Source organism: Pseudophryne corroboree, chromosome 10 (assembly GCF_028390025.1).
Source record: "Pseudophryne corroboree isolate aPseCor3 chromosome 10, aPseCor3.hap2, whole genome shotgun sequence".
Classification (NCBI taxonomy): domain Eukaryota; kingdom Metazoa; phylum Chordata; class Amphibia; order Anura; family Myobatrachidae; genus Pseudophryne; species Pseudophryne corroboree.
The window spans coordinates 85876903-85904243 of record NC_086453.1 but is presented as its reverse complement, the minus strand read 5'-3'; the positions used below and the strand labels follow the sequence as shown (position 1 = coordinate 85904243).

General features: G+C 47.4%; 1 protein-coding gene across 1 annotated transcript in view; it reads right to left on the bottom strand.

Annotated features, from left to right (window-relative positions):
- The window catches only part of RRAS (RAS related), a 115500-nt gene extending 91703 nt beyond the window's left edge, over positions 1 to 23797 (bottom strand). Inside the window, exon 1 of the mRNA XM_063942569.1 lies at positions 23542 to 23797. Coding sequence (XP_063798639.1) covers positions 23542 to 23643 — 102 coding nt within the window. The 5' untranslated portion in view covers positions 23644 to 23797. The remainder of the gene's footprint in view (positions 1 to 23541) is intronic.
- Positions 23798 to 27341: the final 3544 nt, after the last annotated feature.

The window sequence follows — 27341 nt, the reverse complement described above, 5'->3', positions numbered from 1 at the left end:
AGAGTAGGGGTCCCCCGTATTTTTAACACCAGCATCGGGCTCCACTAGCTGGACAGATAATGCCACAGCCGGGGGTCACTTTTATGCCGTGCCCTGCGGCCGTGGCATTAAATATCCAACTAGTCACCCCTGGCCGGGGTACCCTGGGGGAGTGGGGACCCCTTCAATCAAGGGGTCCCCCCCCCCCAGCCACCCAAGGGCCAGGGGTGAAGCCCGAGGCTGTCCCCCCCCCCCATCCAATGGGCTGCGGATGGGGGGGCTGATAGCCTTTTGTGATAATAAAAAGATATTGTTTTTTCCAGTAGTACTACAAGTCCCAGCAAGCCTCCCCCGCAAGCTGGTACTTGGAGAACCACAAGTACCAGCATGCGGGAGAAAAACGGGCCCGCTGGTACCTGTAGTACTACTGGGGAAAAAATACCCAAATAAAAACAGGACACACACACCGTCGACAGTAAAACTTTATTTCATACGTCGACACACATACTTACCTATGTTCACACGCCGACATCGGTCCTCTTCTCCATGTAGAATCCACGGATACCTGAAAAGAAAAGTTCAATATACTCACCTCAGCCATGGTCCAGAGATAAATCCACGTACTTGGCAAAAAAAGAAGACGCAAATACCCGACCACTGGACTGAAAGGGGTCCCATGCTGACACATGGGACACCTTTCCACGAATGAGACCTGTCAGTGACAGCTGTCACAGAAAGGTCTCTAAGCCAATCAGGAAGCGCAACTTCGTTGCGCTCACCTGATTGGCTGTGCGCTGTCTGTACTGTGACAGCGCATCGCAAAGCCGCTCCATTACTTTCAATGGTGGGAACTTAGCGGCTAGCGGTGAGGTCACCCGCCGGTCAGCGGCTGACCGGCGGGTGACCCCACCGCTACCCGCAAAGTTCCCACCATTGAAAGTAATGGAGCGGCTTTGCGATGCGCTGTCACAGTACAGACAGCGCACAGCCAATCAGGTGAGCGCCACGGAAGTAGCGCTTCCTGATTGGCTGAAGGGACTTCAGTGACAGGAGTCACGTGGTGTCCCGGCATTCGGGAGAAAGGGGTCTGATGTGAAAGCATTGGACCCCTTTCTAGTCCGGTATGGAGCGGGTATTTGCGTTTTTTTTTTTTTTTACAAGTACGTGGATTTATCTCTCTGGACGTGGATTTATCTCTGGACGCTGGAAGGTGAGTATCATTTTTTCACAGGTACCCTCGGATCGTCGGAGACCGTGGCAGTCGGCGTGTCAACATAGGTAAGTATGTGTGTGTCGGCAGTGTGTAATAAAGTTTTACTTGTCACGTTGTCTGTGTCCTGTTTTTATTTGGGTATTTTTCCCCCAGTAGTACTACAGGTACCAGCGGGCCCATTTTTCTCCCGCATGCTGGTACTTGTGGTTCTCCAAGTACCAGCTTGCGGGGGAGGCTTGCTGGGACTTGTAGTACTACTGGAAAAAACAATATCTTTTTATTATCACAAAAGGCTATCAGCCCCCCCATCCGCAGCCCATTGGATGGGGGGGGGGGACAGCCTCGGGCTTCACCCCTGGCCCTTGGGTGGCTGGGGGGGGGGACCCCTTGATTGAAGGGGTCCCCACTCCCCCAGGGTACCCCGGCCAGGGGTGACTAGTTGGATATTTAATGCCACGGCCGCAGGGCACGGCATAAAATTGACCCCCGGCTGTGGCATTATCTGTCCAGCTAGTGGAGCCCGATGCTGGTGTTAAAAATACGGGGGACCCCTACTCTTTTTGTCCCCCGTATTTTTGGCACCAGCACCAGGCGCAGAGCCCGGTGCTGGTTTTAAAAATACGGGGGATCCCTGGCCAATTTTTCCCTGGATTTTTAGAACCAGGACCAGCTCGATGAGCCCGAGGCTGGTTATGCTTTGGAGGGGGGACCCCACGCCATTTTTTTTCCGGGTTTTTCCCGTTTTTTACCGTTTTTTAAAATCGCAGCAAAATCCGCCAAATCGGCCGATTTTCGCCCGCGACTCTGGCGAATCCGTTTTTCATTGAATATGGTGAATTCCGGAAGCCACCTTCCGGAATTCACCTGGCGAATTTAGTCGAATTAAAAAACAGCGAAAAATTGCCGCGATTCGCCGTGAATTGCATATACCCCTTAGAGATCCAGTGGAACGTGTAATTTGACCAGGGGATGCTCAAGCCTTTGCACAAAACTACCAGCATATTACAATTAAGTCCAATAATTAGGACAGGAATGGCCAAGTCTTTGCCTAGAAATTTTATAATTCTACACGTATGCACACAGATCTAATAAGGCCAATGATTCACAACCCTTATGATGTTGCGACAAAAATATTTTTATCCCCATGGCACCGATATTTAAATAATGGAATTTAAGTAAGGTTTAGTGTATAGATCTGTCCTCCAAAATCCTTGCTGCAGTCACATTAAACAGCCCTTCTAGTCGCAAGATGCTGTGGTGTGACTCGGTAGAGCCGACAGTCTTTATCTACAACTTATTCAGTTAAAATGTGTCTTATTCGCATCACTATGCGGATAGGATGCACAAGCAGCTTATGCAGATTAAAATAATATGTGTCATGCCTATATTCTGTGTGCGATTGTGGCTGTATCTGCATACAGAATGCTACTTTACAGTGTTTTCCAATCACTTTAGTGTAGCATTTCATATGCAGATACAGCCGCAGACACACACACACACACACACACACACACACACACACACACACACACAATATAGGCATGCCACATATCATTTTAAATCAGCATAAGTTGCTTGTGCGCCCTATTCGCATAGTGATTTGAAAGAGATGCGTTTTTGAGAAAAACGTCCGACGTTAGCAGTAGAGATGAGCGCCTGAAATTTTTCGGGTTTTGTGTTTTGGTTTTGGGTTCGGTTCCGCGGCCGTGTTTTGGGTTCGAACGCGTTTTGGCAAAACCTCACCGAATTTTTTTTGTCGGATTCGGGTGTGTTTTGGATTCGGGTGTTTTTTTCAAAAAACACTAAAAAACAGCTTAAATCATAGAATTTGGGGGTCATTTTGATCCCAAAGTATTATTAACCTCAAAAACCATAATTTACACTCATTTTCAGTCTATTCTGAATACCTCACACCTCACAATATTATTTTTAGTCCTAAAATTTGCACCGAGGTCGCTGTGTGAGTAAGATAAGCGACCCTAGTGGCCGACACAAACACCGGGCCCATCTAGGAGTGGCACTGCAGTGTCACGCAGGATGTCCCTTCCAAAAAACCCTCCCCAAACAGCACATGACGCAAAGAAAAAAAGAGGCGCAATGAGGTAGCTGTGTGAGTAAGATTAGCGACCCTAGTGGCCGACACAAACACCGGGCCCATCTAGGAGTGGCACTGCAGTGTCACGCAGGATGGCCCTTCCAAAAAACCCTCCCCAAACAGCACATGACGCAAAGAAAAAAAGAGGCGCAATGAGGTAGCTGTGTGAGTAAGATTAGCGACCCTAGTGGCCGACACAAACACCGGGCCCATCTAGGAGTGGCACTGCAGTGTCACACAGGATGTCCCTTCCAAAAAACCCTCCCCAAACAGCACATGACGCAAAGAAAAAAAAGAGGCGCAATGAGGTAGCTGTGTGAGTAAGATTAGCGACCCTAGTGGCCGACACAAACACCGGGCCCATCTAGGAGTGGCACTGCAGTGTCACGCAGGATGTCCCTTCCAAAAAACCCTCCCCAAACAGCACATGACGCAAAGAAAAAAAGAGGCGCAATGAGGTAGCTGACTGTGTGAGTAAGATTAGCGACCCTAGTGGCCGACACAAACACCGGGCCCATTTAGGAGTGGCACTGCAGTGTCACGCAGGATGTCCCTTCCAAAAAACCCTCCCCAATCAGCACATGATGCAAAGAAAAAGAAAAGAAAAAAGAGGTGCAAGATGGAATTGTCCTTGGGCCCTCCCACCCACCCTTATGTTGTATAAACAAAACAGGACATGCACACTTTAACCAACCCATCATTTCAGTGACAGGGTCTGCCACACGACTGTGACTGATATGACGGGTTGGTTTGGACCCCCCCCAAAAAAGAAGCAATTAATCTCTCCTTGCACAAACTGGCTCTACAGAGGCAAGATGTCCACCTCATCATCACCCTCCGATATATCACCGTGTACATCCCCCTCCTCACAGATTATCAATTCGTCCCCACTGGAATCCACCATCTCAGCTCCCTGTGTACTTTGTGGAGGCAATTGCTGCTGGTCAATCTCTCCGCGGAGGAATTGATTATAATTCATTTTAATGAACATCATCTTCTCCACATTTTCTGGATGTAACCTCGTACGCCGATTGCTGACAAGGTGAGCGGCGGCACTAAACACTCTTTCGGAGTACACACTTGTGGGAGGGCAACTTAGGTAGAATAAAGCCAGTTTGTGCAAGGGCCTCCAAATTGCCTCTTTTTCCTGCCAGTATAAGTACGGACTGTGTGACGTGCCTACTTGGATGCGGTCACTCATATAATCCTCCACCATTCTATCAATGTTGAGAGAATCATATGCAGTGACAGTAGACGACATGTCCGTAATCGTTGTCAGGTCCTTCAGTCCGGACCAGATGTCAGCATCAGCAGTCGCTCCAGACTGCCCTGCATCACCGCCAGCGGGTGGGCTCGGAATTCTGAGCCTTTTCCTCGCACCCCCAGTTGCGGGAGAATGTGAAGGAGGAGATGTTGACAGGTCGCGTTCCGCTTGACTTGACAATTTTGTCACCAGCAGGTCTTTCAACCCCAGCAGACTTGTGTCTGCCGGAAAGAGAGATCCAAGGTAGGCTTTAAATCTAGGATCGAGCACGGTGGCCAAAATGTAGTGCTCTGATTTCAACAGATTGACCACCCGTGAATCCTTGTTAAGCGAATTAAGGGCTCCATCCACAAGTCCCACATGCCTAGCGGAATCGCTCCGTGTTAGCTCCTCCTTCAATGTCTCCAGCTTCTTCTGCAAAAGCCTGATGAGGGGAATGACCTGACTCAGGCTGGCAGTGTCTGAACTGACTTCACGTGTGGCAAGTTCAAAGGGCATCAGAACCTTGCACAACGTTGAAATCATTCTCCACTGCGCTTGAGACAGGTGCATTCCACCTACTATATCGTGCTCAATTGTATAGGCTTGAATGGCCTTTTGCTGCTCCTCCAACCTCTGAAGCATATAGAGGGTTGAATTCCACCTCGTTACCACTTCTTGCTTCAGATGATGGCAGGGCAGGTTCAGTAGTTTTTGGTGGTGCTCCAGTCTTCTGTACGTGGTGCCTGTACGCCGAAAGTGTCCCGCAATTCTTCTGGCCACCGACAGCATCTCTTGCACGCCCCTGTCGTTTTTTAAAAAATTCTGCACCACCAAATTCAAGGTATGTGCAAAACATGGGACGTGCTGGAATTTGCCCATATTTAATGCACACACAATATTGCTGGCGTTGTCCGATGCCACAAATCCACAGGAGAGTCCAATTGGGGTAAGCCATTCCGCGATGATCTTCCTCAGTTGCCGTAAGAGGTTTTCAGCTGTGTGCGTATTCTGGAAAGCGGTGATACAAAGCGTAGCCTGCCTAGGAAAGAGTTGGCGTTTGCGAGATGCTGCTACTGGTGCCGCCGCTGCTGTTCTTGCGGCGGGAGTCCATACATCTACCCAGTGGGCTGTCACAGTCATATAGTCCTGACCCTGCCCTGCTCCACTTGTCCACATGTCCGTGGTTAAGTGGACATTGGGTACAACTGCATTTTTTAGGACACTGGTGAGTCTTTTTCTGACGTCCGTGTACATTCTCGGTATCGCCTGCCTAGAGAAGTGGAACCTAGATGGTATTTGGTAACGGGGGCACACTGCCTCAATAAATTGTCTAGTTCCCTGTGAACTAACGGCGGATACCGGACGCACGTCTAACACCAACATAGTTGTCAAGGCCTCAGTTATCCGCTTTGCAGCAGAATGACTGCTGTGATATTTCATCTTCCTCGCAAAGGACTGTTGAACAGTCAATTACAAGTGGGCTTACGACTTCCCCTCTGGGATGACCATCGACTCCCAGCAGCAACAACAGCAGCGCCAGCAGCAGTAGGCGTTACACGCAAGGATGCATCGGAGGAATCCCAGGCAGGAGAGGAATCGTCAGAATTGCCAGTGACATGGCCTGCAGGACTATTGGCATTCCTGGGGAAGGAGGAAATTGACACTGAGGGAGTTGGTGGGGTGGTTTGCGTGAGCTTGGTTACAAGAGGAAGGGATTTACTGGTCAGTGGACTGCTTCCGCTGTCACCCAAAGTTTTTGAACTTGTCACTGACTTATTATGAATGCGCTGCAGGTGACGTATAAGGGAGGATGTTCCGAGGTGGTTAACGTCCTTACCCCTACTTATTACAGCTTGACAAAGGGAACACACGGCTTGACACCTGTTGTCCGCATTTCTGGTGAAATACCTCCACACCGAAGAGCTGATTTTTTTGGTATTTTCACCTGGCATGTCAACGGCCATATTCCTCCCACGGACAACAGGTGTCTCCCCGGGTGCCTGACTTAAACAAACCACCTCACCATCAGAATCCTCCTGGTCAATTTCCTCCCCAGCGCCAGCAACACACATATCCTCCTCATCCTGGTGTACTTCAACACTGACATCTTCAATCTGACTATCAGGAACTGGACTGCGGGTGCTCCTTCCAGCACTTGCAGGGGGCGTGCAAATGGTGGAAGGCGCATGCTCTTCACGTCCAGTGTTGGGAAGGTCAGGCATCGCAACCGACACAATTGGACTCTCCTTGTGGATTTGGGATTTCGAAGAATGCACAGTTCTTTGCTGTGCTGCTTTTGCCAGCTTGAGTCTTTTCATTTTTCTAGCGAGAGGCTGAGTGCTTCCATCCTCATGTGAAGCTGAACCACTAGCCATGAACATAGGCCAGGGCCTCAGCCGTTCCTTGCCACTCCGTGTCGTAAATGGCATATTGGCAAGTTTACGCTTCTCCTCCGACAATTTTATTTTAGGTTTTGGAGTCCTTTTTTTTCTGATATTTGGTGTTTTGGATTTGACATGCTCTGTACTATGACATTGGGCATCGGCCTTGGCAGACGACGTTGCTGGCATTTCATCGTCTCGGCCATGACTAGTGGCAGCAGCTTCAGCACGAGGTGGAAGTGGATCTTGATCTTGATCTTTCCCTAATTTTGGAACCTCAACATTTTTGTTCTCCATATTTTAATAGGCACAACTAAAAAGGCACCTCAGGTAAACAATGGAGATGGATACTAGTATACAATTATGGACTGCCTGCCGAGTGCAGACACAGAGGTAGCCACAGCCGTGAACTACCGTACTGTACTGTGTCTGCTGCTAATATAGACTGGTTGATAAAGAGATGTCTATGTAACTATGTATGTATAAAGAAGAAAGAAAAAAAAACCACGGTTAGGTGGTATACAATTATGGACGGACTACCTGCCGAGTGCAGACACAGAGGTAGCCACAGCCGTGAACTACCGTACTGTACTGTGTCTGCTGCTAATAATATAGACTGGTTGATAAAGAGATGTCGTAGTAGTATGTATGTATAAAGAAGAAAGAAAAAAAAACCACGGTTAGGTGGTATACAATTATGGACGGACTGCCTGCCGAGTGCAGACACAGAGGTAGCCACAGCCGTGAACTACCGTACTGTACTGTGTCTGCTGCTAATATAGACTGGTTGATAAAGAGATGTCTATGTAACTATGTATGTATAAAGAAGAAAGAAAAAAAAACCACGGTTAGGTGGTATACAATTATGGACGGACTGCCTGCCGAGTGCAGACACAGAGGTAGCCACAGCCGTGAACTACCGTACTGTGTCTGCTGCGACTGGATGATAAATGATATAAAAAATATATATATATATCACTACTGCAGCCGGACAGGTATATATTATATATTATATAATGACGGACCTGCTGGACACTGTCTGTCAGCAGAATGAGTTTTATTTTTATAGAATAAAAAAAACAACAACACACAAGTGAAGTCACACGACGAGTGTTTAACTTTTTCAGGCAATCACAATATAAGTATACTACTAACTATACTGGTGGTCAGTGTGGTCAGGTCACTGGTCAGTCACACTGGCAGTGGCACTCCTGCAGCAAAAGTGTGCACTGTTTAATTTTAATATAATATTATGTACTCCTGGCTCCTGCTATAACCTATAACTGGCACTGCAGTGCTCCCCAGTCTCCCCCACAATTATAAGCTGTGTGAGCTGAGCAGTCAGACAGATATATAATATATATAGATGATGCAGCACACTGGGCTGAGCCTGAGCAGTGCACACAGATATGGTATGTGACTGAGTCACTGTGTGTATCGCTTTTTTCAGGCAGAGAACGGATATATTAAATAAACTGCACTGTCTGGTGGTCACTCACTAGTAAACTCTCTGCACTCTCTACACTTCTACAGTACTCCTCCTAGTCCTAAGCTCCAGTAAATCTCTCTCTCTTATAATCTAAATGGAGAGGACGCCAGCCACGTCCTCTCACTATCAATCTCAATGCACGTGTGAAAATGGCGGCGACGCGCGGCTCCTTATATAGAATCCGAGTCTCGCGAGAATCCGACAGCGTCATGATGACGTTCGGGCGCGCTCGGGTTAACCGAGCAAGGCGGGAGGATCCGAGTCTGCTCGGACCCGTGAAAAAAAACCATGAAGTTCGGGCGGGTTCGGATTCAGAGAAACCGAACCCGCTCATCTCTAGTTAGCAGAGCTGCCCTGGAACTGCTGGCTCACTCAAGCCAGGCATCCCCCGCTGTGTGGTGTATTGGGGCAAGATGTATGAGGACCTATCTGTATATAGAACTATATGAAGTGATCAAATGGAAGGCAAAAGTGGCAATTCTGTAGCTATACAACAATGCTGGTGGCTTTACATGATATTATTCAAAGCAATCAAGATAAGTCATGAACTCACTGATAAGAATCCAGCTGCACTGTGGGTATTTGTGTATGTGTGTTACAGGTGTGGACGGAGTCAGAATAAAGGCATTTTAAATGAAGGCCAGGCTTAGAATCTTAGAAACAAGTTCCATTATAGGAATAGTTACAGCAAGCATCGACAAGTCTATACAAAACTAAGAGCCAGGGCCAACAGTTAGAAGCCAGCAATTTTGACAGAAAAAATGTGCAGTATATGTCCGTCACAGATTAGGGGTATTAAGCTAAATATGTTGTACAAAAATAGTGACCTGCTTACCCAGCTCGTGTCCAAAATTAAACTAATGTTGGTGCACCCCCACAGCAGTATCACTACCAGGGCCCAAACACAGACCTGCCAGCCCCCCCACAGTATAGCAGTGCCTCTATACACCAGCATATGCCCCAGATATCACCCAGCAGTCCAGAAGCACACCAGTGCATTCACACAGTGTCGGACTGGGGTATGTAGGGCCCACTGGGGGAATGCAGTGGTATGGGCCCATGTTTAGGGGTGTGGCCAGTCTGCAGAGGGGGTGTGGTCAGTCTGCAGAGGGGGTGTGGCTTGCCACCTCATTGGCTTGACTAACCATTAGAGAGTGCAAAGTCTGGGCCCCTTCATAAATATATATAGTAAATTCAGCTGTTGCATGTATGATAATGTACTAGATTAATAACGGCAACTCACTGAAGAAAATACGCCATAGTCCAGTATAAGGTAACATATGTATAATTCAAGTGCATAGTCTGGAACCTGATCCTTAGAGCAGGAGGTGGGTCCCCAGGAAGTGGGGCCCACCGGTGGTTTCCCCTGTACCCCTGTGGGCCAGTCCAAGCCTGCATTCACATGCCAAGCTGCACCAGAGACTCCCTGCAGGATGCGCATCCACACTGTACCCATACATCTGACATAGCTAGTAGTAAACCCCCTCTGCACCATTCATGTAAAGCCCCTCATGTAACTGGCAGTCGTTCATAACCATTTGCATCGTTTACAGATCTGGGTACACCTTTTCATAGGATTGTGATGCTGTATATTTTGCTAGCACAAATTATGTTAGTGAACTACCGGATATCCATGGCTCAGTACAGATGATTAAATCCAACTGACTAATTAACCACTTGCCTGGCACTAACGTATGGAATGCGACCGCAGCTAGGAGTACGTTACCTGACCAGGTCGCATCCCTTGTGCCTGGCATGCCCCAATACTTCCCAGTCTTTTGTGGTGGAAATACGTTCTGCACTTGCTGGTGCAAGTGATGTTGCGGTCCATGCACCCCACAATGCTTTGTGCATTCCGGGGTGCATGTGCCAGAGCTAAAAGTGCGAGGAGGGGGAACATAGTTCCCCACCGAGCACACATGGGAGAGGGGGGGTAACTTAACTGGTGCCCATTGACACTAAGGGGGAGGGTGGGAGGTGATAATTCAGGGGTAATATTCTATGTAAAGCAGGGGCAGTGCGCGCCCCAGGCGCGCGCAAAAACTATAGGGTCGTGGCTTCGTGGGGAAGGGGTGTGGCCAAAAAATAATACCAATTCATATAACGGTGCACAGTAGTCTCCATTATTCAAATTACGACACACAGTAGCACTACTACACCAGGTAGAGCCCCTTTTACACCTTACGGCAGACAAATTCCCGTTTTTACGAAAGAAAGAAAGAAAGAAAGAAAGAAAGAAAGAAAGAAAGAAAGAAAGAAAGAAAGAAAGAAAGAAAGAAAGAAAGAAAGAAAGAAAGAAAGAAAGAAAGAAAGAAAGAAAGAAAGAAAGAAAGAAAGAAAGAAAGAAAGAAAGAAAGAAAGAAAGAAAGAAAGAAAGAAAGAAAGAAAGAAAGAAAGAAAGAAAGAAAGAAAGAAAGAAAGAGAAAAGAAAGAAAAGAAAGAAAGAAAGATTATACTTACTGTCTCCGCTGGCAGTCAGGCTCCTTGGTGCAGCAGCTTCTGGCAGATGATGATCCGATTCCCGGGCAGGGGAGAAGAAGAGAAGGGAGGGGGACTCGGGAGCCGCAGCAGCGCAATGTAATTGGTGGAGGCGCTGCTGCAGCTGTCCCTCTCCTTCACCATTGGCTGTTCGCCGCTGTGATGGCTGCCATATAGCGATGAGCCTTTGCTGGTGGCTGCCATATAGCGATGACCCTCTTGTGGTGGCTGCCATATAGCGATGACCCTCTGCTTGTGGCTACCATACAGCGATGACCCTTTGCTGGTGGCTACCATAAAGCGATGACCCTTTGTTGGTGGCTACCATACAGCGATGACCCTTTGCTGGTGGCTACCATACAGCGATGACCCTCTTTTGGAGGCTGCCATATAGCAATGACCCTCTGCAGGTGGCTTCCATATAGTGAAGAACCTCTTATGGTGGGTAGTCCTCTCTGCCTGCCATCACTGACCCTGTAACAAGAACCTAGAAGTGATCCAGGATCCATGTTTGGCAGTAACATAAGAGGGGATTTACGAACACTCTGATGGCACTAACTAAAGTTAATGACTGTCAGTAAATTACATCGGCTCCGCTTCTGCAGCTGGGAAATACGTGGGAGGCACAGGTTGGCTACAGCCCCCTGCGAGAGGCCAGGTGTCAGAGAGAGGCTATGTGGCGGCATGTACACACAGCGATGTGTGCTTGGTCTGACAGGCTATGTGGCGGCATGTACACACAGCGCTGTGTGCTTGGTCTGACAGGCTATGTGGCGGCATGTACACACAGCGCTCTGTGCTCGGCAGCCAGGCACAGCAGGATATACCGCTGTCACGCTGCTGCACTAAGGCGGAAGGTCCGGGCGCGCCCTGTCTATCCTCTCCCCCCCCCACCACCCACCGTGGCCGCTGCGCTCCTCGGCGGGCAGCTGTGTGATGCGGGCGGCGGTGGCCCGCAGCACACAGCGGCATGTAATGAGTCAGTTTGACTCATTACATGCCACGCTGCTTTGGGCCCCTTGACAGTGGCGGGCCCCAGTGCAAGGCCCTGCTTGCACTGGCGGTAGTTCCGCCACTGACCTGCAGCAATGTAGAGAGATTTTAGTGTGGCCTCAATTTTCATATTACATAACAGTGAGAACTACTTATACAATGTAATTCCCTCAGAGGGATAATATCTGTGCACAAATAGAGGCTCTCCCCCTAATCAACACCCTGTACCAGTGATCCAGTATGTGACAGCCCAGAGAAGCTGTGTGAGGTTGCTGCTGCTTATGCAGAGGAAGGCGCCAAAATGCAGCCGAGCCCAGTCTGATGTAGCTCCGCCCCGCCCCCCCGTAATGGCGCCGGAGCTACCTATATATATTTATACTGGCCCTGTCTCCTAGCCATGCTGTAGCCTCACATGAATGTTTAGTACAGCCATCGCTAGCCAGTCTCACGCAGGGGCTGTAGTGGGTCCCCCCCAGGAGAGACCCGTATGCCTCACCCACGCTTCTGCCACACCAAGAACCGGGGACCCCCCTAGCGGGGTCCCCGGTGTGTACTCACCGACAATCACCTTCAGGCAGTGTTAGGGGTGTGCTGCGTGATGCGGTTGCGACAGCCAAGGTGCAGTGCCCCGCTGAACAAACAACCCCTCAGGACGGTGGTCCTGCAGCGGAGAAGCGGCTCTGTACCTCGCAAGGCCGGTGACCATCCCCTCTCCTAACTCCCACGGCGCAGGTATGCTGTTGCCCAAACAGCATACCGAAATAAACAAAAGTTTAAAATAAAATGAAGAAAAACTCTGGAGCTAGCAGTGTGCATCCTCTCCTGAGGGCACTTTTTTCTAAACTGCCTGTGGGAGGGGGCGTAGAGGGGAGGAGCCAGCACACCCAGTGGAAGAAATTTAAAGTGCACTGGCTCCTTTGGACGCCATCTATACCCCATCGTACTAATGTGCCCCCAATATCCCTTATGGATGCTAGAGAAATTAAGTTCTTATTAGTAGGATTCTTTATTTATGTGGCGCCACAAGGGTTCTACAGCGCCTTACAAAGAACACAAGCAAATTAATTAATAAAAAAACTATGACTTATAGTACAAAAACAATGAAGGACAAGAACATGGCATTAGGGCAGGGCAGCAGCAAACTAAGGGTTAGGTGCCGTTGCAGGGAGTATGGAGTACATTATAATAAAGTAAGGGACGGAAAAGCACAGGAATGAAGAGGGCCTTGCTCATAAGAGCTTATATTTAAGGGGATGAGCAGACAGATGGGTGACACAGATGGTGTAGACCAGGCCTGGCCAACCTGTGGCTCTCCAGCTGTTGTGAAACTACAAGTCCCAGCATGCCCTGCCATAGTTTTGCTATTAGGGAATGCTAAAACCGTAGCAGGACATGCTGAGTTGTGTAGTTTCATAACAGCTGGAGAGCCGCAGGTTGGCCAGGCCTGGCTTAGACACATTGAGGAAGGAGCAGAGAGCAGTGGGTTAGTATGAGAGCTGGATGGCATTGATGAAGAAGTGCGTCTTGAGATCCCATCTGAAGTTTTGAAGAGACGTGAAGAGTCTAATAGGGAGAGGTAGAGAATTCCAGAGGTAGGGAACAGCACAGTCAAAATCTCGGAGATGGGAGAGGGAGAAAGTAATCAGTTGGCAGGAGAGGCGCCATGCAATTGTGGAGTGAAGTGGGTGGGCGTGTAAAACGAGATTAAAAGTCAGAGATGTAAATTGGAGTGTGCTTTGTAAGCGAGTCTGAGATGCTTGAATCGGGGTCTGAATGGGAAAGGGAACCTGTGTAGGGCTTGTAGGAGAGGGGAGGCAGATGTAGTACGTTTCGATAGGAAGATTAAGGACAGACTGGAGTGGACAGAGGTAGGAGTTTGGGAGGCCATGCAGGTTGAGGTTACAGTAGTCCAGTCTGGAGATGACCAGTGAGTGGATGAGCGCCTTAGTTGAGCTTACCTAGAGAGGATGTATACGGCGGATGTAATGGAGTCCGAGATCACGGGAGGTGCGGGATGCCAGACGCACTTATACGTTTGTTTGTTTGTTTTTTAAAGGGGCTAACACTTACAAGGCTTATTTAAAAATGGGGTAGACAAGACATTGAATGTATAGTGCACAGTGATGTGAGGGAGGGATAAAACAAATGGGCAAGATGGGAACAGGCAGCAGGAGAGAGGTAGCGGATGAGGGGGAAGGACTGGATGAGGGCAATGACTGCATCCCCAGTTACAGGGGGAAAAGATGAAGGCGTTTATAAGATGTATGGTGAAGGGTGGGCTGGAAAGGCCGGGGACGGGGAGCACTGAGGGTTTGTTGCAATGTGATGTCCTGACATATACAGAGTCAATTTTATATGTGATGTAGGTGGCAATCAAGTCAAGGGCACAGAGTAAGAAGGGGAGGCGAGGAGGTTTGGGGGGGAGGGGCAGAGGAGGAAGTTGAAAACTTGACAAAGGTTTTTGAAATACGACTGTGTAGAGAGGGTGAAGGAGGCACTATAGGTTGAGGGCATACATTTGAAATGAAGAAAGTCTGCTAGGGGCACAAATTGAAATAAAATAAATAAAGGGGGCAAAAAAGTGGGCAGTTATGTTACGGCTATCTAAATAAGCCAGATATTTTCTGCCAATCCGCACAAACCCGATTTACTTTTTAAGTTCAAAAGAGGAGCAACAAGACCTTAAATTGTGGAGGTCTCGTGAAAGAGTCACTGGTGCTTTTACTAATCACAGGTGGTGGATGAGACAGTGGCAAATTCTACAAGACATTTTTTGCAGGTGTAATAAAAATTTTAAAAAAACCTACTATGGCCCACTGACTAAGAAGATGATCTCTTTAATCATTTCACTGCAAACATCACTGATGAAGCAGATGGCTGGATTGCTATGAAGTGCACCCTACCAGTGCCATGTGCACCATGTTTGGAGATGTTCTGCACAAATAAGGCAATTTGACCCAGTACATAGCAGTGTTCAACCAGTTTATCAGCTCGCTAGGCTGGAATGTCAGCAGGCTTTGATCTTTTTATTTATTGCGTTCTTTCACAGACCTTCCTGACTTCTGACCTCGGGTGTCACCATCATCATGTTCAGACCATTACAGGACTTCCTGGCATGTCACCTGACCACTGTGAAAGGTCAGACGGGCCCACCATCTTCATAGTACAGTAAATATCCAATGCAATGCTTTTAAAATTTGAATGACTGGAATCCAATCTCTAACATCACAACATTTAATATAGAACATTATTAAAAATGCAGTCACTTTCCCAAAACCTTTGCTTGTGTCAACACACTGCTATTCCTTTCATTATAGTCCATCCACCACTACACCATAAGAACCACGGTCATAGAACCAGTCATTAATAAAGGGTCTGAACCTAAATTCGGGGGTGGAATGGCTGGTAGTGAAATAATACTGGGATCCAAAAATGTAAACAAGCCCATTACCTCTATTATATATACACATGTAAGTCATACTTACCTACTCTCCCGGAAGCTGCGGGAGGCTCCCGTTTTTTGGGATAGCCCCCCGCACCCCCGGAAGAGTGGGCAGGTCTCCCGCATCCTGCTCGCACCCTAGTGATGCGAGCAGGATGGAGAGATAACCTCCCGCATTCGCGGGTCCGTCGGGTGGAGAAGGGGTTAAAATGATGCAAATCGCTTAGTGATGTCACAGTCCGGCCCCGCCCCCCGAAGACACCTGCATCGTCTCCTCTCCGGGCTTCTCCCGGAGAGGAGACTTACAATGTAGGTAAGTATGATGTAAGTATGTGTGTGTATACGGGTTGAGTATCCCACATCCAAAATGCTTGGGATCAAAAGTATTTTGGATATCGGATTATTCATTATTTTGGAATAATTGCATACCATAATGAGATATCATGGCGATGGGACCCAAGTCTAACCACATAATGCATTAATGTTTCACACCTTATACACACAGCCTGAAGGTAATTTTAGCCAATATTTTCATACGTTTGTGCATTAAACACAATTCATTTATGTTTCAAATACACCTTATACACACAACCTGAAGGTCATTAAATACAACATTTTTAATAACTTGGTGTATTAAACAAAGACTGTGTACAATGAGCCATCATCAAACAAAGGTTTCACTGTCTTAGTCCTACTAAAAAACAAATTCTGTATTTCAGAATATTTTGTAATGTATGTATGTACGTACGTACGTATGAGAATATATATATATATATATATATATATATATATATATATATATATATATATATATATATTTTTTTTTTTTTTTTTTAAACCTACCGGTAAATCTTTTTCTCGTAGTCCGTAGAGGATGCTGGGGACTCCGTAAGGACCATGGGATAGACGGGCTCTGCAGGAGACATGGGCACTTTAAGAAATAATTTAGTTCCTGGTGTGCACTGGCTCCTCCCTCTATGCCCCTCTTCCAGACCTCCGTTAGAGAAACTGTGCCCATAGGAGACGGGCAGTACGAGGAAAGGATTTTGTTACTCCAGGGCAAGATTCATACCAGCCACACCAATCACACCGTATAACTTGTGATAACAACCTAGTTAACAGCATGAAAAACAACATAGCATCAGGTCAGGCCCGATGCAACTACAACGTAACCCTTATTGAAGCAATAACTATATACAAGTATTGCAGAAGAAGTCCGCACTTGGGACGGGCGCCCAGCATCCTCTACGGACTACGAGAAAAAGATTTACCGGTAGGTTTAAAATCTTATTTTCTCTAACGTCCTAGAGTATGCTGGGGACTCCGTAAGGACCATGGGGATTATACCAAAGCTCCCAAACGGGCGGGAGAGTGCAGATGACTCTGCAGCACCGATTGAGCAAACATGAGGTCCTCCTCAGCCAGGGTATCAAACTTATAGAATTTTGCAAAGGTGTTTGAACCCGACCAAGTAGCAGCTCGACACAGCTGTAGTGCCGAGACCCCTCGGGCAGCCGCCCAAGAAGAGCCCACCTTCCTAGTGGAATGGGCCTTGACCGATTTTGGTAACTGCAATCCAGCCGTAGAATGCGCTTGCTGAATCGTGTTACAAATCCAGCGAGCAATAGTTTGCTTTGAAGCAGGGCCGCCAACCTTGTTGGCTGCATACAGGACAAGCAGTGCTTCTGTTTTTCTGACTCTAGCCGTTCTGGCCACGTAAATTTTCAAAGCCATGACTACATCAAGTAACTCGGAATCCTCCAAGTCACGTGTAGCCACAGGCACCACAATAGGTTGGTTCATATGAAAAGATGATACCACTTTTGGCAGAAATTGAGGACGGGTCCACAATTCCGCTCTATCCATATGGAAAACCAGATAGGGGCTTTTATGTGACAAAGCCGCCAATTCTGACACTCGCCTAGTCGAAGCCAAGGCTAATAACATGACCACCTTCCACGTAAGATATTTCAACTCCACCATTTTAAGTGGTTCAAACTAGTGTGACTTTAAGAAACTTAACACCACATTAAGGTCCCAAGGTGCCACCGGAGGCACAAAAGGAGGCTGAATATGCAGCACTCCCTTCACAAAAGTCTGAATTTCTGGAAGAGAAGCCAATTCTTTTTGAAAGAAAATGGATAGGGCCGAAATCTGGACCTTAATAGAGCCTAATTTTAGGCCCAAATTCACTCCAGTTTGTAGGAAGTGAAGGAAACGGCCCAGATGGAATTCTTCCGTAGGAGCATTCCTGGCCTCACACCAAGAAACATACTTTCGCCATATACGGTGATAATGTTTAGACGTCATGTCCTTCCTAGCCTTTATTAGCGTAGGAATGACCTCATCCGGAATGCCTTTCTCTGCTAGGATCCGGCGTTCAACCACCATGCCGTCAAACGCAGCCGCGGTAAGTCTTGGAACAGACAAGGCCCCTGCTGCAACAGGTCCTGTCTTAGAGGAAGAGGCCACGGATCTTCTGTGAGCATTTCCTGCAGATCTGGATACCAGGTCCTTCGTGGCCAATCTGGAACAATGAGGATTGTTCTCACTCCTCTTCTTCTTCTTATTATCCTCAACACCTTGGGTATGAGAGGAAGAGGAGGAAACACATAGACCGACTGGAACACCCATGGTGTCACTACAGCGTCTACAGCTACTGCCTGAGGGTCTCTTGACCTGGCGCAATACCTCTGTAGCTTTTTGTTGAGGCGGGACGCCATCATGTCCACCTGTGGCAGTTCCCACCGACTTATAATCTGTGCGAAGACTTCCTGATGAAGTCCCCACTCTCCCGGGTGTAGGTCGTGTCTGCTGAGGAAGTCTGCTTCCCAGTTGTCCACTACCGGAATGAACACTGCTGACAGTGCGCTTACATGATTCTCCGCCCAGCGAAGAATTCTGGTGGCCTCCGTCATTGCCACTCTGCTCCTTGTGCCGCCTTGGCGGTTTACATGGGCCACTGCGGTGATGTTGTCTGACTGGATCAGAACGGTTGGTCGCGAAGCAAGGTCTCCGCTTGACGCAGGGCGTTGTATATGGCCCTTAGCTCCAGGATGTTGATGTGAAGACAAGTCTCTTGACTTGACCAAAGACCTTGGAAATTTCTTCCCTGTGTGACTGCTCCCCAACCTCGGAGGCTTGCGTCCGTGGTCACCAGGATCCAGTCCTGAATGCCGAATCTGCGGCCCTCGAGAAGGTGAGCACTCTGCAGCCACCACAGGAGAAACACCCTGGCCCTGGGGGACAGGGTGATCAGCCGATGCATCTGTAGATGTGACCCGGACCACTTGTCCAGTAGGTCCCATTGGAAGGTCCTCGCATGGAACCTGCCGAAGGGAATGGCCTCGTAGGATGCCACCATCTTTCCCAGGACTCGAGTGCAGTGATGCACTGACACCTGTCTCGGTTTCAATAGGTTCCTGACCAGAGTCATGAGTTCCTGGGCCTTTTCTATCGGGAGATCAACCCTCTTCTGGTCCGTGTCCAGAATCATGTCCAAGAAAGGCAGACGAGTCGTAGGAACCAACTGCGACTTTGGAATATTGAGAATCCAGCCGTGTTGCTGTAACACTTCCAGTGAAAGTGCTACGCTGTTCAGCAACTGCTCTCTCGATCTCGCTTTTATGAGGAGATCGTCCAAGTACGGGATAATTGTGACACCTTGCTTCCGCAGGAGCACCATCATTTCCGCCATTACCTTGGTGAAAATTCTCGGGGCCGTGGAGAGACCAAACGGCAACGTCTGAAATTGGTAATGACAATTCTGTACCGCAAATCTAAGGTACGCCTGATGAGGTGGATAAATGGGGACATGAAGGTATGCATCCTTTATGTCCAGAGACACCATAAAATCCCCCCCTTCTAGGCTTGCGGTGACCGCTCTTAGCGATTCCATCTTGAACCTTTTCAAGTATAGGTTCAGAGATTTTAAATTTAATATGGGTCTGACCGAACCGTCCGGTTTCGGGACTACAAACATGGTCGAGTAATAACCCCTTCCTTGTTGAAGGAGGGGAACCCTGACCACCACCTCGCACTTTCTTGTTTCTTTGTGATCGAAAGGACTGCATTTGATAATGCGGTGCTCTCTTAGGCTGTGAGGGAACATAAGGCAAGAAATTTGATTTTCCAGCCGTAGCTGTGGAGACCAGGTCCGAGAGACCTTCCCCGAACAATTCCTCACCCCTGTAAGGTAAAACCTCCATATGCCTTTTTGAGTCGGCATCACCTGTCCACTGCCGTGTCCACAGGACTCTTCTGGCAGAAATCGACATAGCGTTTATTCTAGAACCCAGTAAACTAATGTCTCTTTGAGCATCTCTCATATATAGGACAGCATCTTTAATATGCCCCAGGGTCAATAATACAGTATCCTTATCTAGGGTATCAATCTCCTCAGATAAGGTATCCGTCCATGCTGCTATAGCACTACACACCCAGGCCGACGCGATTGCCGGTCTTAGTAAGGTACCCGAATGTGTATAAATGGACTTTAGGGTAACCTCCTGTTTGCGATCAGCAGCATCTTTGAGGGTAGCCGTATCCTGGGACGGCAGGGCTACCTTCTTGGATAAGCGTGTTAATGCTTTGTCCACCCTAGGGGAGGATTCCCATCGTAACCTGTCCGTTGGCGGGAAAGGATACGCCATAAGAATCCGTTTGGAAATCTGCAGTCTTTTATCTGGAGATTCCCAAGCTTTTTCACATAACTCGTTCAGCTCGTGTGAGGGGGGAAAGGTTACCTCAGGCTTCTTTTCCTTATACATATGCACCCTCGTGTCAGGGACAGGGGTTTCCTCTGTGATGTGCAAAACATCCTTTATTGCTATAATCATATATCGAAGGGATTTAGCCAATTTTGGCTGTAACTTTGCATCATCGTAATTGACACTGGAGTCAGAATCCATGTCGGTATCTGTGTCAACAATTTGGGATAGTGGGCGCTTATGAGACCCTGACGGTCCCTGCGACATAGGATCAGGCACGGGTTGAGACCCTGACTGTCCCAAGGCTTCAGCCTTGTCTAATCTTTTGTGCAAAGAGTTAACACTAGCATTTAAAACCTTCCACATATCCATCCAATCAGGTGTCGGCGCCGTCGGCGGAGACACCACATTCATTTCCTCCCGCTCCTCTCTAATACAGCCTTCCTCATCAGACATGTCGACACAAGCGTACCGACACACCACACACACAGGGAATGTCCTTTCTGAAGACAGTTCCCCCACCAGGCCCTTTGGAGAGACAGAGAGAGAGTATGCCAGCACACACCCCAGCGCTATATATCCCAGGAATAACACAGTAATTTAATGTTAACCCAGTAGCTGCTGTATGTAATATTTTTGCGCCTAATTATGTGCCCCCCCCTCTCTTTTCAACCCTCTTCTACCGTGTATCAGCAGGGGAGAGCCCGGGGAGCTTCCTCTCAGCGGTGCTGTGGAGAAAAAATGGCGCTGGTGAGTGCTGAGGGAGAAGCCCCGCCCCCTCGGCGGCGGGCTTCTGTCCCGCTTAAACTGTAATTTTGGCGGGGGCTTATATATATATATATATATATATATATATATATATATATATATATATATATATATACACACACACACACACACACACACACACACACACACATATATACAGTGCCCAGCTGTATATATATTCTTTTTTTGCCAACCAGAGGTCTCAAATGCTGCCCAGGGAGCCCCCCCTGCGTCCTTACAGTGACCGGAGTATGTGAGGTGTGTGCTGTGCGTTACCTCAGTGAAGATCCTAAAGTCTTCTGCCGCCTGTGAAGTCTTCTTTTCTTCTCATACTCACCCGGCTTCTGTCTTCCGGCTCTGCGAGGGGGACGGCGGCGCGGCTCTGGGGCGGACAGCGAGGGTGAGATCCTGCGTACCAATCCCTCTGGAGCTAATGGTGTCCAGTAGCCTAAGAAGCAGGACCTGCACTCAGAGAGTAGGGCTGCTTCTCTCCCCTCAGTCCCTCGATGCAGGGAGTCTGTTGCCAGCAGAGCTCCCTGAAAATAAAAAACCTAACAAAATACTTTCTTATAGCAAACTCAGGAGAGCTCACTGAAAAGCACCCAGCTCCTCTGGGCACAGTATCAAACTGAGGTCTGGAGGAGGGGCATAGAGGGAGGAGCCAGTGCACACCAGGACCTAAATTCTTTCTTAAAGTGCCCATGTCTCCTGCGGAGCCCGTCTATCCCATGGTCCTTACGGAGTCCCCAGCATCCTCTAGGACGTTAGAGAGAAATATATATATATATACATATATATATATATATATATATATATATATATATATATATATATATATATATATACACATATACATACACACACAGTTATCTTTTTTTATTTTCTACAACCATGGGGGAGATTTATCAAAGCTTGGACAGAGATAAAGCACCAATCAGCTTCTAAATTTCATTCTTCAAACCCAGCCTGTACAATGATAATTACAAGCGTACTGGTTATAACTGTATTTCTCTCCAAGCTTTGCTACGTCTCCTCCTAAGTTCCTAAAAAGGCGTGGAAGCTGAACTAATCTGCAATTTGTATTCTGTTGGGAGTGCAGGGGAGTTATTACAGCTTCCAGCACAATCTCTGTAAGGTAACAGAGCTGAACAAGGTGGGGCACCCTAGATAAGAACAGTAGAAGCCTCCTCCTAGAAGACAATCTGTTCTCTGGAAGGAACACAAAGCCCCTGCATGAACCCCCATCACAGACAGGAATGTGAGAGGAATCCACTCTTACCTCAGTGCGAAAAAGTTTAGTCAAACCAGCACCATGCACAGTATGGAGATTACTGCGGTTCCCTAAACTATAAGTGACATTGCTGCAAATGTGAGCGGAACCCTGACATAGCAGCAACAATAGCAGGACTGTAATACAAGTCACACTATAGATACAGGTTTCTGTAATGGAAATAAAGACCCAAGTTTTAAATAAACAATGGACATTTGTAACAACTAAATTCAAGCAGTATAATTCTGATCCGGATTCCTTTTATAAAATGAATGTAATATAGTAACAAATACTAACAACCCAGTAAACATTGCTGATCAAATAGTAAAAGAGTGATTTCTGGGTGATATAAATGTGTGAAGGAGTTCAATGCAAACTTATGATGTTGTTAATTCATTTTAGAAACAAACTACCAAAAAGGCAAAATAAACTTAGTTACAACAATGGAAAAAAACTACATGCAATTGAGCAAATGCTTTCGTAGAAAGGGTTAAAATGAGATTTAAAAGAACATTAATCAGTGATGTGCAGATGTACCCTAGGGCTGTAGAGTCTTATGAAATAACTGAATTACACAGAGACTGAATCATGGAATAAAAGAACCCCTTTGGCTTCAGGCGCAGCCCTCCCTGTAATACACAGCAGCATAATGAAGAGTTAAAAATGACCTATAGTCCCTTGTACATGGGGTTATATTACATTTACCCACTATGGATTACAGACAGAGTCCAGAGACAATCTATTCTCATTGTTTACAATAACCCCAGGCCACAAAATAACTTTGAGAGGCATTTGCAGTTGTAATGCTTAGCACCTGAAATACTGATGGCAGAGACCACAGGGGACTGCGATATTATATTGTTTTATACATTTTAAAAATAATAAATAAAAAAAAGGAATGAAGTAGAAGTAGAACATGGGTGATTGTAGAAGTACACATGCTGGCATACAGACATAGTAATCACGGTGCTGAACAATGTACACAAGCCATAGAAACTGAAAGGAGGACAGTGGGGTGACAGCTGTTGCACAGAGCTTGCAATCTACTGGAAATAGCACTTCACCAAAGCAAAGCAGAAACCAGATATATAGTCATGTAGACACAAAGGTGATCTCTTCAATGAACTATAACCTATGACAGTATACAGAGCTGTACAGATGGCACATCACGCAATGATTAACTGTGTCGTTCCGGGAAAACTTCCATAAGCACCCTGCAGAAAATGGAGGTAGAGTGTTCTGCATGCATTTTGCTCCGATATGATCGCACGATTAAATGCACCGATTCCGTCTGGGCTCTGCTGCCACAGAACTGTACAGTTACAGACCCAGCCCCAATAACGCTTTCCAAGCCCTGCAGCTACAGAAAGTTTAGCAGCCAAGAAGGCTCCCTCCAGCCTGCAGAACAATGGGGAGGAGATGCCCAGATAGGTGCCCGATGGCATCGCCCACCCATCCCCAGTTATCTGGGGGCTTACCTGGATGAACTGGATAGTTAGTGCACTCTTGCCCACACCTCCTCCTCCCACCACCACCAGCTTGTACTTCTCCACAGGGGTGGACGAGTCCTTGGCACTCATGCTCTGGGCTTGCAGATGATTATATGGCAATATAAGGGAGAGATATATAAAATAAAGCACTTCACCCCAGCAGAAAACTTTCCATGGAGTCAGTTCCTGCAAAAATATGGCTGCTGCCCTGCCTTTCTCCCTGGGCTCCTCCTAGGGTGTTACAGAGCCACGCTAATGAGCTCATGAATATTAATGAGGGGGTGACTTTACCGTACTCTGAATCTCTAAACTTCATTTCCCTATTTGGTGAGGGGCTGCAAGGCAACATCCTGCCCGCCCCACCAAGGTCCTAGCTCCCCCCGGCTACATTGTATTTCTGCTGCTGTCACTGTAGTCATAATGCAACACAGTGAGCACAGCACACAGCAAGGGGGGCTCAGTCCTCATGTTGGCCAGAGCAATCCTGATGTTCTCACTGTGAATAAGGGTTCTGTACACAGCTGGCTCCATATAAGGTGGACTCCACTTCTTGTTAGTGCAAAGGGGACACTTGTGATAAATGAGCTCTTTTGGGAGGCACTGTAAGGTCAGGCAGCTGAGTACCATAGTGTTACCCAGTGGTGATTATTGTAGGTGCTTCATGTGTCTGGAAACATACATCAAATAGATAGCACAGATAAGGAGATACAGTACATCTAGTCTTATTATAATAACCTTTTAAACTCGTGGTTCTGTGGCTGGTAAGCCTGAATGACACCTGGTTTTAATCAGCCACAGAACCTCTGTAATTCACGTGTGTTCCGATTTAAAGGTAAACCTACATGTAGCTAACGATATCGGGTCGAAACAATATATTGTTCATATCATCTAGTGTGTACTCTGAATCGCGTGTTCATGTGCGTCATCAGCGGGGTCGTCCCATCTTATGTGCTGCGTGTCAGAATGGCTGACTCAGGTGGCGATAGCATGCAGCTGAATGCAGGATGGAAGGGTATATGGCGTGGTCCTACGCCGAATCATGCTGATGTGTCCCTGGCCTTATGGTGTGTACACACGGTGAGATTTTTTCTTACGATTTTGACTATATAGTCAAAATCGTAAGAAAAGTTAGTGCAGATCGCAAGGTGAAAGTCAGAATAGATAGACTGTGCAGGCAAGTCAATTTTGACTATCTCTATAGAAGAGATAGTCAAAATTTAAACTTAGCCAAAATCGCACATAGTATCGCAAGCACATAATGAGTGTGCTTGCGATACTGACTATGTGCCGACCTAGCCCCTGTCGCATAGTGAGAATCGGGCATAGCCCGAATCTCACCGTGTGTATGGGCAATTACTCTGTATAAGTAGTAAATGCACCTCACTCCATGGATACCAAAGCAGGTGTGACTTCACAGTGAGCACAAAAGCTGATCACATCATACATGTTACAGTAAATAGCCAGAAAGCTATGACATAACTAGGTGTGTGAGAAACGTGTCACTGTCCAGGGTGCAGGTCCTAGAGAGTGGCACCATTGCTGCCCCATGGCACCTGAATTTGACTTGTCAGCACCTGGAACAGCACCCTGCAGCATGTAGAGCTGCTGCAGAAATACCCTTACACATCCTGCAGAGCCATATGGAGCATCCTTAGGGCACTACTCCGTCCCCTCGATGTGGCATCATGATGTCACTTGATTGGGGGCAGGATTGGCACAGGGCCAGAGGCAGAACTGTGGGAGGCAACAGAGTCAGCTGCCGCCGGGCTTCTGCTCTGAAGGGGGGCACCTCTCCACTGTCTCTTGTTCTGTATATGGCCAACTCCCCCACTAGTCCCTACACCTCAGAAGTCACTCCCTTTTTATTATAGACATACATTTTGCAAGTGTCATACCAGGCCAGGCACTAACCGCTCAGCAAAGGGATGCAATGCAGGGAGGCGCCAGGAAGGAGAGGCGCTCTCCCTGCTCAGTATCCCTGTGCTGAGCAAATGTCCCTGCTGCCGGCTGCTGCGCCTGTCACAGTCTATCACAGGCAGCGGTGCCGGCAGCATGAAGCCTCCTCTCCCCTCCCCTGTCACAGACTCACAGAGTGCAGTGTGCGGACCTAAAGGGAGTGGAGCTACATGGGAAAATGGGGCGGAGCTACACGGGCCAGGCTGCAGCATGCAACACAGGAGGATGAGCTGCCAGACTTCCTTATGTAAGTGGCTGGAAAGAGAGTGAGTGAGTGTGTGTGTGTGTGTGTGTGTGTGTGTGTGTGTGTATACAGTATCTGTATAAATATGTGTGTGTATGTGTGACTTTGTACGTGTGTAAGCGTTACTACTACAGGGGGCGTTAAGCGTGTAAGCGTCACTACTATTAGGGGCTTTACGTGTGTATGCATCACTGCCACAGTGGGTGTTGGGTGTGTAAGCATCACTGCTACAGGGGGTGTTACGTGTGTAAGCATCACTGGTACAGGGAGCGTTGTGTGTGTAAGCGTAACTGCTACAGGGGGGTGTTACGTGTGTAAGAGTCACTGGTACAGGAGGCGTTACGTGTGTAAGCGTCACTTGTACAGGGGGCGTTACGTGTGTAAGCGTCACTGCTACAGGGGGCGTTACGTGTGTAAGCAGCATTACTACAGGGAGCATTATGTGTATAAGCGTCACTGCTACAGGGGGAATTATATGTGCTGTCCCTTTGTAAAGTGTGGGGGGGGGCAAATTTATAGTTTGCAGTGGGCGCCGAACACCCTAGTACCGGCCCTGTGTCATACCCAGCCAGGATTAGAATCCGCAACCTATATTACACTGGAAGCAGGCACCTTACTGATGGAGCTATTTGTACCTGTATAGGAAGCATGAGAATTCTAACTATATGAAGTTACTTCTCTGACAATTACAAGTAACTTTAGAATTCTCATGCTTCCTAAGTTGTCTGCCTTCAGTGTTATGAAACGTGTGATTTTATATATATATATATACTGTCAAAGTCGAAAAATATTGCAGTACACACATCACGTACAAACCACACACAGATGGCCTCCGTGCGTGTACTTGTTCTGCTGTGCGTGCGCATATTCGCAATTTGCGTATGGTCGCTCCCGCGGTCCTGCGCATTAGCGCGTGGTATGAGTATTTACGGTAGAGTTTGTGAACGCATGGAGAGCTATCAAAACACATTACATATTTAATCCAAATAGTGCACAATGTACACATAGTCTCCTCGCATCACACCAGCAAGTTACAACAGTTTAAATTGTATCAGAATAAAGGGATTCACCTTTACAGGATAGGAGGGAACAGAACAAGGTTATAAGGTGGTGTTTAGTATCCAGCTGTAGGGTATTTTAAGGGTAAATTTCCGGTGTTGGTTTGCAGAAGATCGCACATTCCTGCGAATAGTTATGTGCAGGAGCAGAATATAGATATAAACTGTATTTACTGTACATTAGGTATGCGGCGGGAACCCAGAGGAGACCACCCACAAGTGCATCTTGAACAGACATCGCCCACCTATTCAAACCAACCTATGACCTCTCCTGTACTGTAAATGACAATCCCTGTGTCCAATGGACAAAGAGATTACAGTATCCACTGTGTTAAATTTTGGAAGATTGTATAAAAGGAGCCAGCTGCAGGCCTGCTCACACAAGACTCTCAAAGTTATCTATCTGGATGACCGAGGACCAGACTGGGTAGCGCGGCGAAATCCAAACAAGTATGTACCATTGACTGTAGCCATTATTCTTTTGTATTGTATTGCTTTGTTATTGTAAACCCCCTTTCAGTAATAAAGTA